At 41.8% G+C, this 16,290-nt stretch overlaps 1 protein-coding gene across 1 annotated transcript in view; it reads right to left on the bottom strand.

Moving 5' to 3' along the window:
* Positions 1-1,542: 1,542 nt before the first annotated feature.
* The window catches only part of Reps (RALBP1 associated Eps domain containing), a 41,845-nt gene continuing 27,097 nt past the window's right edge, over positions 1,543-16,290 (bottom strand). The window contains exons 2-6 of the mRNA XM_065237522.1: positions 13,290-14,095; positions 12,554-13,220; positions 12,333-12,501; positions 11,589-12,274; positions 1,543-6,948 (exon numbers count right to left, since the gene is read on the bottom strand). Of these exons, the coding sequence (XP_065093594.1) occupies positions 6,412-6,948; positions 11,589-12,274; positions 12,333-12,501; positions 12,554-13,220; positions 13,290-14,095 (2,865 nt within the window). The 3' untranslated portion in view covers positions 1,543-6,411. The remainder of the gene's footprint in view (positions 6,949-11,588; positions 12,275-12,332; positions 12,502-12,553; positions 13,221-13,289; positions 14,096-16,290) is intronic.

Raw genomic sequence — 16,290 nt, 5'->3', positions numbered from 1 at the left:
TACGATTTCCATGAACAGGTTGCACATGCGGACGACACGCCTCCGATTTCTGAAGCAATTTCAGGACTACATACGCTAAATGAATTTAGTTTCAAAAAGCTAGTTATCATTGGTGGGCATTGGCCAAATTTGGATTTTTCAGATATAATCCTAAATAGGACCTAGATTATTTAATACTCTAGTAACCTCAAGTCCGTGCTCTGTCACAATGTTTCATTGTGATTAATCAACACTCAAAGGGGTAAAATATAAAATTTGGGGTGAATTTGAAAGAAAGGGAACTTGCACTGCCCACTGGACGATTCTGAAGCCTGGCCAAGTGAGTGGGGTATGGGTTTATTTGATTGAACTTCATTTCCAATTTATATATTGATACAATCAAACCATTGGCATTTGAGATAAGACAGAGATAGAATGCGGAGGGCCCGCTTAGGGGGAGCGTTATGGTTTCCATTTATTAAATAGTTCAGAAATGACAGGTTCATAGTGAGAAAATATACCATATGGGGCCCGTTCACTGATCAAAATCAGATTCACATCGTCAGGCCCTGCCCAAGAAAAAGGGGATTGACGATGTTTTGTCAAGTTTGATTTTGCATTTGCATTTTGCATTTAATACTCTAGTAAATCTCACGTCCGTGCTCCATCACAACATTGTGATGTGTCAATACTCACTGGGTTATATGTCTTAGACCAGTTCCAGATTAGGTTGCTATTAATACCTTCTGCATCGCAGTTCGCGAGAGATTTCTGAATATGGGTTCTCTTTTCCGACCATAATAGTGTGAGGGAAGGGGGTGAGGTAAACGTTGCGATCTGAGAGCGAAATAGAGGCATATAAATAGGGAACACAACACCATGACCCAAATAAGTAACCAATGCATGCGGCTCACACTTAACTTGTTCTATTTCTTTCTTTCTTCCTATCATGTACTAATATTAACTGCCTGAGGTCAAATGGTAACACGACCAGAAGTTCAATAGGACCGGCAAGAGGAAGCAGACAGAAAGGATCATGCCGGTTAGAGACAGCCAATGTATACTGGACGAAGCTTGTATCTAGGAAAAAGTCGTATGTGCAGGAAACCCAAACGTATCAAATGATCCCCAATGGAAATTGTTGCTAGCAGCGAACTGGCAGCCGAAAAACAATATAAAAATAAAAATAATATACAACCGACAATATCACTGCAGGCAAGCGTGTGGAGCATGTGAATCAAATTCATCAGTACGTCACAACAAAGGCACAGGGGCTTATGGCAGCAAAACCCCAACAAGGAAATCAAGCAAGCCAATAGGAATTTGACCTGGGCCCAGGTCAAGCAACCGCTCGGAATGGAGGTTTCTCATGTTGGCCCTCTGCACCTCTGGAGGTTCCCAGGATACTTGAGTGAGTGAGCACGTGAAGAGGGACGTAACCCGCAGGAGCGGGAATGAAAGCGGACATAGCTCATGCAGCACAACAAGTCGGTGTGCTGTTTTTGTTCTTTGCTTTTCAGAAAAACAACAAATACTCCATCGCTCTTCTCTATTCTATTATTCTCTTACTATCCCCTATAAATCTGAAGCTAGTGGGACTGCCTACGGGAGCATTAGGCCTGCTGGTGGAAGAAAGTCGTTATGCTATACGGTCTAGCATAGGTCACGACCAAAATTTCCGTAGGTTCATACCTAGCTTAAGTGCAGATGGGCGGGCGATAGTCGACCAGGGTGTGAGCTGAGTAATTACAATAACAATAACAAAAAAGCTAGTTATCATTGTGTATCATCTTCAAAGAAATCTATTCCCACTGAGGGTGCAAGTCAACCGATTCCACGGCACAGTGAGCCTGGAATTAAATCTAGCAGTAAAGTAACGTGGGTAACGGGTTTTCAATAAAAAATGAGAATGATTTCAGTGCCGTCCAGCGCTCTTGTGAGAGCATCGCGACTAAGTTGCGTCGTACGGCTGACCAGGGCCCCTTCTCCAATATTCATTGGCGTTTTTTTGAAGAATAAACATTGTTTTTAATAAAAAATACTGAATTCGTTGAAACAATTTTTTTTACTAGGTATATGACTGAATTTTTTTTTATTTTTTATTGAACACCCGTTAGAACAACTTTTTGTGATACGTTGTGGGATGTTAGATCTACCACCGATTCCTAGTGCTCACTACTTCGAACAAGGGGAACAGGATTTTTCTGTAATCAAAGGAACACATCTTAGTCCTTGTTACTTTTTATGCCTTGTTGATAGTGAAAAGACACGGCTCTGTCCACCAAGGATGATCATGAAATAAGGAAAAAATAAGTTAGTTAATTTATCTATATGATCCCTAATGTTCTATTCATTGTTGTCTAGTTTGAAGTGCTTAAGACTAGGGTTCTGATGCATGGTCATTATCGGTGTCATTCCTTAATTTTGTTGCTAAGGAATTTAATTTTGACAAAGGGTTGCGCCTTTTGAGGGTGTTTCAACACTCCGAAGGGCATAAATAGCGGGACCTTTAAATTAGAGTCGGATGGTCGGATCCTTGCGATAAATGCAATAATGACCACTGTAAAAAAAATCGAATACTTCGTCATTTCTCAATAGTGATGGAGTAATATGACATGCACTAAACTAAGGACACAGGATATACTACAATAGATCAAATTACTGGTTGCAGTGGTGTTTGGTCCCGAACAAAGGGAACAAAACAAATCGAGCAGGAAAAAATAATATCGCTCTGGGTTGAATCCAATTGACGTCTTCAGTGAAGTTTCTTGGATTAATTAGAACTACAATTTGGTATTTAAAAATAGTTCAAATTTCGGCCGCAAAGATGGCACAGCGATACAAAAAAACGTTTCACAAAGTAAAGGTTTCCTGTCTTCGGCAAAGTTGTAGAACGTAGAATTTTATAAAAAACGCCCAAGACATAAAAACTGTATATCTTCAATCAACTGAGATACACGAAGTTTTATAAAATTTATCTGAAATTCACATGTTTAGTATTATAGTCTGAATAATCGTTCAAAAGAATACTTTCATAATTTCTCCTTAATCTGTACTGATCAATCCAATCTTTCCAGATCACTGCTATTATTTTTAGAATACTGAAAATATAGATCACATACAATCTGAAAAAAAAATACATTATTTTCTGAATCATTTTCTAAAAAAATGCGTATAGCGCCGGTGGTGTAGTGGTAGTGGTGTAGTGGCAGTGGTGTAGTGGTAATAAGCGTGATTGCCTCTCACCCCAGCAGGCCTGGATTCAATCCCAGTTGGCGCCGCCGGGATGTTTTGAGGCATAAAATCTCTGGTCTAGCCTTCCTTCGGAAGGGAAGTAAAGCAGTTGGTCCCCGGTTCATGAGTTGGTGGGTCGATAGGTAGGTTCCAGGCGCGGTAGCATTGGTGGTCAGCACGGAAAACAAGATCGACGAAAAACAAATCAAGGAAAATAATAATAATAATAAATGCGCAAGTGAACGCAAAATGTTATCAATTATTCCAAGTTTACATCAAATAGACTTTAATTCCTCAAAATATCTCAGAGATATATTGTTTTGAGATTTTTTAATTAATTAAAATGTATTTTATTAAAATATATTGTTTGATTCTCTGTTAGGTCTACGGTCTGTCCCGACATTCAACGTCTCTGGGTTTCATCACAATGTATGAGGTCTTGTACAACACCTGCTCCCTGTCAGGTAGACTGCTATATGTCTTGCCCCTAATGTTTGTGTAACACATGGTTCCAGTTTTCGAACATCTGTGACTGCGTTTTAACCGGGTTTGCTGACCAAACGTCCATCACCCCTGGTATCATCTGCTGCCTATCAGATCTCTGTCAGTTCTCGAAGATCTCCGGCTCCGTTAAAATCGGGTTCGCTGATCAGACATGCACCGTATACGGGATTCTTTGTTAGGTATATGGACTGTCCAGGCAGTCTCTGTGTTTGATCATCAGGTCTGCGGTCTGGTAGAACACCAGCTCTCAGCCAGGTAACTGGTATATCTAGCCGAAGACGCCAGTGATACGCCCCTAATATCGTGCAACATATATAACATTTAAGTAAATAGACTATGTTAAGCAGTGTCTGGTTTAACACTGTATTATTTGTGTGTTTCTTAATTACTCCTTTGAGCTTTGTATCCTTCATAGTACTAGTTTTGGATAACCCAATTTTCACTAACACCGTTACCAAAAATGGATTCTGGCCCAGTTTTGTCAGCGTTGCCCCATTCGAGCCTCGTCTTCGGAAGTAGCAATCAGCTACTGAGCAAATTGTATATGTCCTGCCGAAGCAGGAAATGATCACTACACTACCGTTAAAAGTCCTTTCGCAGTTTCAGCCGATTCTCACCAGGATGACTCTGATTGCAATGCTCAAGTCGCTGAGCTTGGTTTCTCAGGTAATTGCACGAACAGTATATGTCCTGCCGAAGCGGGAAATGATCACTACACATCCGTACATAGTCCCTCGACAATTTCAGTCTTTCCCCACCATGATGACTCAAATGACAACCGTAACGCATCCATAATTCAGGGAGCTGAAATATTGATGTATTACCCAAACGTTGGAGGCATGAATACAACTGTAGCTTAGTACAAATTGGCCTGCTCGAATGCTTGTTACGATATGTACACCTTCACCGAAACTTTGTTGAACAACAACACACTTTCAAAGCAAATAGTTAGTTCGGATTTTACGGTCTACCGCACTGATAGTTCTCGAGCTCCTAGCCCCAAAGCTTCCGGCGGTGGTGTCTTGCTAGCAGTTCGTTCTACTTTTAACACTCAGTTACTTCATCCACCTGATTCACTTTTTTGGGTTGTATCCAAGATGAATGCGCTTTCCTTGTTATTGGTAATTTCAATCTTGCTTCAGTCAACTGGTCATCGAGTGAAACAGGGTTCTTTCATCCTCGCTTTAATGGCTCATACATTACACCTCTAGTAGCATATCTCCTAGATTGCTACAATACTGCTAATCTACAACGGAACGGGATCTCCAATTAAAATCATAGACTGCTTGATCTATGTTTCCTTAGCCGTGAACTCGCCTCTAATTGCTCGGTTCAAGAGGCACCCGAACCACTAGTTAAACGTTGTAGACATCATTCACCTCTGCAGTTATCATTACACTTCTATCAGGCTTGCACTTTTCAGGTTACCGTGGACAGCGTATCGTATGACTACCGTAGGACTGACTTCGAGGGAATGGCAACCTTTTTCGAAAACATCAGCTGGGACGATGAACCGAGATCGTGACGCGAATGCTGCCTCTTCAATTTTCTCGAATATTGTCGTGTATGCGATCGACCAGTTTGTACCCATGACAACTCCACCCATATCTAGTAACCCTCCTTGGACCAACCACCGACTCAAGCGACTGAAGTCATCCAAACGAGCTGCCTTGAAGACATTTTGTAAATTTCGAACGGATACATCCAAGAGGAAGTACAACCTCGTTAACAAACAGTATAAGCGGCTCAACAAACAGCTTTATCAAGCCCATCAGCACCATCTACAAACTAAACTAAACTCAAAGTAAGGTGGACAGCGTTGTATCAATGTTGATGTTAGATCGTAGAATTAGTGCATTAATGTGTGTATCTTGGAAAACTGGTGACATACGGAAATTAGGTTATGCAGCTGCGAATTGCATAACAATTTCTCTATACTTTGCAGACAACATTAAAACTCACTTAGTATGAGACCTAACAATACTTACCAACATTCTGGAACAGCTTTTTATCATTTGAACGAAGGAAATTAGAAATGCTGAAAAGCTCACAAGTGGCGACAAGGTTTTCCCTGCAACAATGAGTTGCTAGCTTTTTGTATTTATATATTCTATATCGTACAAATAGATCAACCAATTGTTTACATCAGACAAATGCGTAGGATCGAGCGTACAAGTTTTGTAAGATTTCTTCGAACATATTATACTTTCATATTTATACTCATAAAATGTAATATATATCTTCGTTCTTAAATATAATCAGATATAAAACAAATATTTCCACGCAATAAAACACATTGTCTATGAGTCCCCGTTCAGTTACGCACACATAACACGTGTTCTGCTTTAGCTCACCTCCTATCCAATACGAATGACTTTATAACTTTGCTTATAGCCCACTTCGTTACGTTATTTGTTGCAAAATCTTTCTCTGTGAGTCGATTTTAAAATTTTCGTTATTATCCTTTTTTACAATTGTATGTTTTTTCTAACAATGATTAAAAAAATTCTGCCTTACTCGAGTTGTATGGGTACGCAGTTCATTTGCTACGAAGCGATTGATTTTTTTTTCTTCAGGAAACAGCATCCAGCATCAAATAAAAATTTGTGTCTCTCAACAGTACAATCAATTACAATAATTACACCAATGGTTCACATTCGGCTTACCTACGAACAATTATCAACGATGATGATCTCATACTAGATGTATAGAAGGTCCAACATTGCTGCCTGCAACTTGTGGACCCCCGCTGCCAACAGTTGCCCCACTAGCTCCTAGATTCTGTTCCTGTAGTTCTATCTTTATCCGTATATCTTCGCGCTTCTGCTGTATCTGCAATAGCTCCTCACTTAGGTCGCCGCATATCCGCAGAAGTAGCAGATTCTGTTCTTTGAGATGTTTCAACACATCCGGACCATTGGCAACTTCGGCATTTTTAAATCGCACCTGTCGTAGATTATCACTGAGGGCCGAAATGCGCTTCTCGTAATCCAGCGAGGACGATTCGACACTCCGTGATGCCACCAACGGTGGAGGCGGTTGTGGCGGGGACTGGGATCCACGCGAGTGGTGCTGCTGCGGTGGTTTTCGGTAGACCTCGAAAGCGCTAGGACCACTGACGATAAACCAAGAACTGGAAAGACTACCCCGCGGAGTTGTTTGCTGATGAGCCGTGGTCATGTTACCGCTGGCGTCTAAGTGGATGGTCGTGACGTTGTTTTCGGCGGAAACCTGCGGGTAAATTAGATGGTAAGATGATCTTACATTAAAAGGCTACAAAAGTAAATTGAATATGATTCAATTATGCAAATTCCAAACATTAAATACGCTCCACATTTGATAATAATTTATTTCTGAATCAGGAAGATTGGTCACTGGAGCTACAATAGAACACATACTTTGACACACAACCAACCAAAAACATTGAGTCCCAATTGTAGCAAAGTTTTAGGGGACAACAAGGACAACAAGGGGAGGCATGTGACACACCTATGAAGAGGAAACTGGAGCCAAATAACAGACGACCCTCATAATAATTGTGAAACTAGGCACTCAGCATCCTCGATACAAACTGTCCCATAGCAGCCAGAAGAACTCTTTATGGGCTGTTTACACTTATGCTAGATTACGCTTGGATTACGGCAGGGGTTCTTCAAGGCTCCATTGTTGGTCTAACGCTCTGGAACTACAACGGCGTGCGTGCTGATGCTTAAGCTGTCAAAGGTTTCGCGATCTTTGCTGATGACGGAGTCTTAACAGTAATATACTGCCGTTATACGCATAATGCCATGTCCCATGTTCTATGCAATCCTTATGCACCGTGGGACTCTTATGCGTATAACGGCAGTATAGCAACAATCAACACGAAACTAATCTATAAGCGTACCCCATTCGCCTTATAGAATCTGTCAATGTTTGTGTTTGTTTTGATTCGCCTTATAAATATGACAGAGTGGATTTTCCTACGTTTCGAGGGGTGCTTCAATTAGCTTGAGACCCAAGGTCTGATACTTCCTGAACCAAAAAATAGAGCATGTTTCTTCGGGACCCCCTGGTCTTAGTGTTAGTCTATGGTAATAGGCGAAACGAGTGAAGAAGCCAAAGCGTTTTTGAATTAGGGTCATTAGGCTTATTGGGTGACGACCTGTTCGGGCCAAATTGTGCCTCTCAGAGAGCCTACTCGACCTCCGTCGGCCATTAATGGAGGGTTTCTTAGCCTCTAAACTAATGGTGGGGAATTGTTGCTAATGCTTTGTCGGTGTTGAACGCCATTATCATTTGGAAACTGTTCAAAGTTAGAGGTTCCATCTCGACAACCACGAAGAAATTAAAAATTATGTTATACATTTTGGAAATCCCACAGCCCAGAGAATAGCTATGGACATCTCCGGGAACTCTTAAAACCTCCTCCAAAAAGTCCCAAGAACTCTCCAGAGAAGCGTAACAATTGTGATTTTAAGAGTGTTAACCATGGTTTAGACAATTGTATAACACTCACCCGAATGATACTAGCCCGAAAATAATAATTTTAAAAGATTTTTTCATCTTTAAAACATGCTCAGTTCTTTCGAATAGCACTGTACTGCGAATGAAGCTTTAATTTGAGATTTAAAAATGGAGTTTGGGAAAATTTGTCAGTTCAGTCAGAATCTAATATTTTACAGAAGATTCTTCCTATTTTAAACATAAGCAGTTCTTTCGAGAACTTCAAAATATTTCTGAATTCTAGTGTCGTAAACCTACTTGTAGCCAATTGTTCCTGCTCTCAGTAAACACATAACGACAACCACACTTAATCCGATCCATGTGCAAGGATCCTATTTCATTACTGTATGCCGTGAGCTCAACATCATATCAACGTCACATCGGTAACCGCGTTCCCACCTACCGATAACATACAATTCTGAGAAAATGCATTTATATACTCCAGGCGTCTCACCGACATAAAGTTAATCTTTAGGAATTTGGATAAAAATGCGTGACGTGATTGCATTGTTGAATTAAGGATGCGATATAAAAACTAGTTGTTGGATCGCACCATCGGTGCCGGGCTCTGCAACATTTGAATATGAAAGCGGCCACAAACAAATGCCCTCATGGCGTGATTGTAGCGAAGCGATGACAGCTACTCTGCTCCTTGCTTCTGTGATAGCATTTTTGTATGTTTTGTTGTACTTTTATGTTTTGTTTATATTTAGGAACTGAAAGCAATATTGTTTTGTGATTTTTAGTTTGATTATTTCGTGTTAGTGGACATATTATTTGTAATTATATATAAGTAACGTTCTACCCTACAGCCAGGCCTAATTCCTGTCGGAGGTAATCAAAAGTGTCTAGTGTCCGCCGAAATCTAATTGCCCGTTGGCTAATCTCTTCCAGTCGTCATCAACACAACGTAAAGGGTGTCCACGATGAAATTGCCACACACAAAATTGATTCGCAAAATTCGAGTTTTCATCCGATTGCCATCAAATTTTCAGGGATTGAGAAATAACTATTAAACTTCATTTTACCATTTTACTCGTATTTTATTTACAGTCCATACGCAAATGCCCGCACCTTGGCCTTAACCCCGGCCATAAGATTCTGCACAACCTGTGAATCAACCGTTTTTTGCATGTAAACCCATACTTTCTTCAGTTCCTCGACTGTCTTCACTATCTTAAGTCGTTTAAGAAGGTGCTGCTTCATAATCGCCCAGTACTTCTCGATGGGGCGGAGCTCCGGAGTGTTGGGAGGGTTGAACATTTTCGGCACGAAATTGACCTTATTGTCCGCATACCACTTCAGCGCGTCCTTGGAGTAGTGGCATGAGGCCAAATCCGGCCAGAAGATTGTTGGGACGTTGTGGGCCTTCAGGAGAGGAAGCAGCCGCTTCTGGAGGCACTCTTTTATGTACACCTGTCCGTTCATCGTGTCCTGGGTCACGAAAGGTGCACTCCGCTTCCCGCACGTGCAGATGGCTTGCCAAACCAGGAATTTCTTCGCAAATTTGGACATCTTCTGAGTGCGGACATGCTCCGGAACGCTGAACTTATTCTTGGCCGTGAAAAACAGGTTGCCGGGGATCTGTTTGAAGTCGGCCTTCACATATGTTTCGTCGTCCATGATGCAGCATTCAACTTTCGTCAGCATGTTGAGGTACAACTTCCTGGCACGGGTTTTGGCGGACTTGTTCTGCTTCTCGTCGCGATTAGGGGCCTTTTGTACCTTGAACGTTCGAAGCCCAGCCTTAGTTTTGGCCTTTTGTACCTTGAACGTTCGAAGCCCAGCCTTAGTTTTGGCCTTCTGGACAAAACTTCGGCTTAGGTGCAGCTTCTTAGCCACATCCCTAACGGAGGCGTTCGGATTTCGGTTGAAGGCCCCAACTACGCGGTTGTGATTTTTGGTGTTGTACGGAATACTTTTTCCTTCACTTCTGGGCTTCCGATCGGTGGTCAACCGTTCCTCGAACCGCTTAATCACTCGCGACACCGTGGAATTCGCGATTCCCAACGTTTTAGCGATGGAACGATGCGAGAGATCCTTGTTCTCGTGATAAATGCGCAAGATTTTATCACGCACGAGCTGTTCTTTCGACTCCATTTCCGCGAGTTTTGATCACAGGACTTTAAAACTTGCAGTAAGTTAGAGCAATTTCATCGTGGACACCCTTTAGGGTCCATTCGCATCCTGGCCAAACACTAGTATTTATGTGATGAATGTAGATGAATAAATCAATCTTGTTCTAACTAATCAGCAAAACTCCTCTTTTATTGGGACCCTCGGGCTATCTAATAATAATAAATCCTCTTGCCTTTGTGCCTTTGACATAGCCAGAATTATGTTCTCGCTTTCGGACTTTGCCATGCGCCTCTGACCTGTCAGAGCTACACTTGCGTCTGGACTTAGTCTGTAGGGAAAACAACATTCGCGTCGTGATGATTTCCACCTCGTTCGCATTGAAGATTCCGCGCTGGGACTTAGTATGAAATGGTCAAAGTAAGTAAAAGTAACAGAGTTGGTAATAGCATAGTGCTTTATAAATAATTGGATATAATTTTATTCAATACTAGTATTTGAATGTTTGCTGGTAATCAGAATTGTGAATTTTCAACAAAGTTACAAATACTACCGTGCCAGCACTATATCTGACGCGTCCCTAATGGTGACGCACTCGTTTAATTTTAATCGCATCTTGATTTTGACAAGATATTTTTTTTAAACTTGTAACACCATCATCCCTAATACCCCGTTCACATTACATCCTATATCACGCAATATAGGCTGTCTTGCAATGAGCACTCATACATAGGATTTCCAGTGAAAACTAGATGTATGAGTGCTCATTGCAAGACAGCGTATATCACGTGATATACACTGTAATGTGAACGGGGTATAAAGCACTGGAACTAATATATCAAAAGCCACATGTGAAAAGGGCATACAAGCTTTTTGTAAACAAACCTTTGTATGCTCTTTTCTCGCCAACCGAGGGTCGCCCACGCAAACCAACAACATCATCGGGAAGGGGAAAGCTTCCCCTAATGGTTTGCGTTGATGCGTTGATGTCAGATGGGTGGCGAGAAAAGGGCATAAGAAGGTTTGTTTACAAAAAGCTTGTATGCCCGTTTCACATGTTGTTCTTGATATGCAGAAGTAACATGTCAAATATAATGATTGAAAATAGTTGAACAATTATTCAGTGCGTCCATTTAGGAACCGCTTCGAATATGGTGCCTCCACGGTATGCTCAAAATCAGATTATTTTCAAACGATTCAGGCTTGTGACATTCGGGCAAATGTTATAAAATTGTCAGAATTCTATCAAAATATTGAATGTGGCTGCCATGACAATAATGCACAAATAGATAGTTCTGAGTTTCACTTACTTTTCTTGCTCCGCCCGCGGTTGGTGCATTCGGGAAATGTGCAAAATCAGCAAATCCAGGTGCAGCAGAATTTTCGGCCGTTGGTGTGACGCGCGGTGGAACCTCCGGCGGTGGTGGCATGCGCATTTGGTCCTCTATCTGCTGTTTGGTCAGAGACGCGCTTCCACTGCTGGTGTTCATTTTTAGTTTGTTCAGATCTAAGCTACTACTACGGGTGTGTCGATGCTGCGATGGCCGTGGTGGTGGCAATGGCGGAGGAGGTTGGTCCTTTTTACTGGCACTGTTTGTAACGGTACTGGTAACTGGATGACCAGCTGTACTGTTGATGACACTGTTGAACGTGGCCGTATCGAGCGAAGTAGCCATCGAATCAACGCCTGCCACACCGGACGAAGACGTAATGCTAGGTTCCCGCTGCGGTGGTGGTGGTATTGCTCCGACACCTTTGGAGGGAGGCTTCTTCGGTTGGGGTCGCTGAATGGCTCGAAGATCACCACTTGTCAAGGAATCCCTCTGAATTGAATGTGGCGGCAGCGGCTGCGTTTGTTGTTGTTGTTGTTGTTGTTGTACGCTTTGTGCTTGCAGCTGCTTTGGGCTGGAATCATCCCGTTGAACTATCAATATACCGCCACTCCCGACGGTTACGTCACTGTAGACTAGATTGCTATTGTCAGCTGCTTCGGCGCCTATGAAAACGAATCAGTATAAGTCCACATTCAGATGAAATCCACCGGATACACTTACCAACGGGTGTAACTCGTAGTGGCACTGGATGTAGAATTTGAGGATCAGACACTATTGCCTGTGTTGTACGCTGCATATCGAAATTGACCGGCTTCGGTCCGGGACTAGAAACATTTGAAGTAGGAGATTCGGTGAATTTGGTCCACTCTTTGCTAGCCGAATTCCAATCCTGCAAACGAAAGCGTGAGACATTCATTGGCATTTTACTTGATGAATCTTACCTTATTATTATTTAACGTATTTGGAGGTGTAATCGGTTGTTCGTTCGAGGGCTTCGACTTCTGGGAATTGTGAGGAGAAGATGCCAGATTCGTGGGCGTCTTCCTGCCACTAGTCGTGTTGATTATCTTCGAGCAGCCAGTTGTAGAAGATACCGTTGGAGGACTATCCGATCCACCAACCGTGACTAAAGTAGCTGTCACGGCGTTGTTATTCGCAACCGAATGACCGAGCTTCAATGGCTCAGTATGAGAAATAATACGTTGATAATCTTTTATGTCGATGTTGGCCCTACTGCCACTATCGGTATTATCATCGCTTTCGAGATGCAGCAAATCTGCTTCCTCCGGACCGGTTCTTTCCCGGGCACTATTGCCAGTTTCCGTTACGGCTGCACTCCCCGTACTAGCACCTCCTGTCGAACCACCACTGTGCTGATTCTGGAGTGCTCCACTAGCATTTGCGGAGAACAATGAATGTTGCAACAGGCTGGGCATCAAACAAGGTGGAAGCGAAGTAGGGACGGGGATATTGTTCCGTCGCAGCACCACCAGGTGCATGGCGGCAGTAAATTCGGCTAGGTTCAACGCCCCATCGCGTGTAACATCACACATCTGCCAAATGTGGCGAAGTTCTTCGATAGGAATACGAGATTTTTCAAAAAATACCCTAGAACCAGAAATATTATGCATGAATGATATTGCTTTGTACATCTTTGAAGAATAAAATAAGTCTTACCTCGCTAATTGTCCACTAACCAACCCATGGATATCTGGCTGTATTGTACGAAATTGTTTCAGGTAGTAATCTTTCTGCGTCTGAGAAATCTGGTAAAAATATTCAAGATCAACTTCCTGATCTTCATCACTACTGTGACGATCGGAAGATTCTTCTTCCGTACCTAATAGTTGCCGTTGTTCTTCGCAGACCAATCCCTGCCAAAGATTCTGATTGGCCCAAGGCCGTTCCGCCACACTATTGGTTGGCGTAGGGCTATCACTAGCAGTGCTCCATGCTTCCGGAGATCCGCCAACGCCACTGCTGGTTCCGCCGGCGGCTCCCCCTATCAATTTTACTCCTTTATGGCCTTTCACTCCGACCACGTGATGGCGTTCGGCTGACCGTAGCATCGTATCGTCATTGTGTTCCACCTCAGAATCCGTACTTGGTTGATCCGAATTGGTTATATCACCACTGTTCGAGACCATATCCACCCGTTCCCGACTGCTACTGCTGCTAGCAGCCGTCAGCTCGATGAGATCTCTACTATTTTTAATCGGCCCGCCTACGTATCCATTCCGTTCGGTCATAGCACTGGTGACATTGATGATGCCGGATGAAGATGACCCACCGACAGAGGGCGGAAAACCGGTCGGTGAGTCTATCCAGCTGAACTGAGGCAGAGGAAGATTCATCGTGGACGTCAGTATCTCTTCTCGCAGTGGCACCGACGCTTGATAGGCCGCTATTAACTTTAGGCATCCGTAGAACTGTTGTCGAGATAGGTGAAGTGCGGTTTGTGGAATACCAACCAGAGAAGTTATCTGGAATATAAAAGCAAAGAAGTTAAACAGGTAATAAGGTAACAGTTTTTGAAAAGATTTAGACTTCCCCTCGCTAGCGTAGAGAATCGTCAATACATTTTTTTTTTGAAACTTATATGATCCGTAGACGCTTGGCAAATCTTCTACCCCCTTAAGTGTCTACGTAGTTTAAAAATAACATCTAAAATGAATTGGCCGTTCTCCTATTCCTGAAGGACTGCGCCCACTTTTCGATTTTCAGCGTCAGACGATTTTAAAGTGTAGGCTGTGAAACCCACGAGCTATGAGCACGGATTCGTAAAACATTAGATCCGGTAAGATGTCTACAGAACTTAAAGTCTGAACCTAAACCTGAAGGTGGCTATAAAGAATCTTGAGAACTTCCATTTATGTCTCCTACGTACATGATGCAATTTGTTCTTTCTTAGGCTCATATTGTTGCATGATAATGTGGCTTCCAAACACACATGATATAAAATTCCTCTGATGCTAAGATTAAAGTGTCCTTATATTATTTTTTACTAGTGTAGTTATAGTTTTATAACTTTCTTTATTCTTTGTTCTCTTTTCTTTCGAGAAAGATTGTATACATATCGTAAGATGTTCACATATATTCTTGTTTTTGTTCGAATCAAAAAAACATAAGTAAGTTACTCATACACTGAGTTACCGACGCTTTTAGAAATGTCTCCAAACGAATAAGTAAAAGTGACTCACTCTCTGAGTTAGTTTCGTTTTCAGTGTACAACGCAACAAACACCTATTTACAGCAGTCAAACGATGACGTCAGACAAATTTTCTACGTTTCCCTTACTTTAAGCATTAGAACAGCATATTTAAGCATTTAGATTAGCATTCTAAGCCCCACCTTTTCTCCTGTATTTTGCTGATGTGGGTTAATGAATAGGAAAAAGCAAAGAAAAAAAAAACATTGAGTATTGAGTGGTACCGGCTCTAGATGGATAGATGTAACGGTGTTCAAGAACTCACGGTCTGCTAATGTTGGTGAGTTATTTGCCATTAATGTTCATGAAAAGTTAACTATTTTACCATAAAAGGTGCCAAAACAAAAAAGTTTATGGGCGAATTTTTACCGATTTGGACCTTTTTCATACGACCAGAAGTTGTTTGCTATTTCACAAATGCCTTGCCAAATTGATTTCTTATGCAAGTGATGTGAATTTCACGAATGAACGAGAGGAGGATTGATTATAGCAAATCTTGCCATATACAATCGTCATAGTTCATTTTAGTAAACAAACTAACACTTCTCTCTCGATAGCCATAGCAAGCGAGCATAGTTAACCATTGATAAACAACTATTATATTCATACCCAAATTTTTTTTTTATTAATTTATTTGATATGCTCAACCGGATTAACTTTACAGAGCCGAGGATTCTTGTTACAATATAATACATCTTAAAACTATAGTCAAAAGGTACAACACAATAAACATTTTATCTTCCGCTATCCAATAAGCCTCCTCCACCAGAGCGGGAGCCGCTTCCAGTGGTTTCATTGTATGGCAGATTCACCAACGGGGGTCAGAGCGCTTCCATTGTAGTAATGGACGCAAAACGTGGTCAGCACTCACACATTCATCATGAAACAGTTGCTTTCCAAAGTCGACGACGCATCGATTGAAAGAACTGCTTATGGAGAACAATGAGGAGGACCACACAATGGTTGCTGCCGAGTAAACAGACGATCGCGTGACACACATCATACCCAACAAATCTTACATTCAATCTGAATAAAAGGGTGTCATTAAAGTTGAATTTCGTTCATAAATGACCATCTTAGAAGCGTTCAAAGCCTTACACTATTTTGTCACACCGTTTTGTTTGATTTGCATCCCAGTATACTACCCATAAGTTCCATCTTTGCTTGATTTCCTATCCATATGGGTTTGATATGCGATTATGGGCAGTATAGTCCACAAAGACGTAGTCCTGCGTCAAAAAAGTAGAGGCATTTTGTGATATTTCCATTTAAAGTTTTCAAATGAAAAAAATCGCAGAGTTGGCAACACTGTAGAAGAAATACGATCACAAAATGTTATTGTACGTTCAAGATGTTTCAAAAAGGGTACCAAATCAAGAGCCACATGTGAAAAGGGCATACAAGCTTTTTATAAACAATCCTCCGTAGGCCCTTTTCTCGCCAACCGACGGTCGCTCACGCAAACCAACA

The sequence above is a fragment of the Ochlerotatus camptorhynchus genome, unplaced genomic scaffold (genome assembly GCF_037179485.1).
Source record: "Ochlerotatus camptorhynchus isolate MF236.1 unplaced genomic scaffold, CSIRO-AGI_Acam_v1.1 ptg000043l, whole genome shotgun sequence".
NCBI lineage: Eukaryota > Metazoa > Arthropoda > Insecta > Diptera > Culicidae > Ochlerotatus > Ochlerotatus camptorhynchus.
The sequence above is the reverse complement of the archived record's forward strand: the minus strand, read 5'-3'. Positions and strand labels throughout refer to the sequence as shown.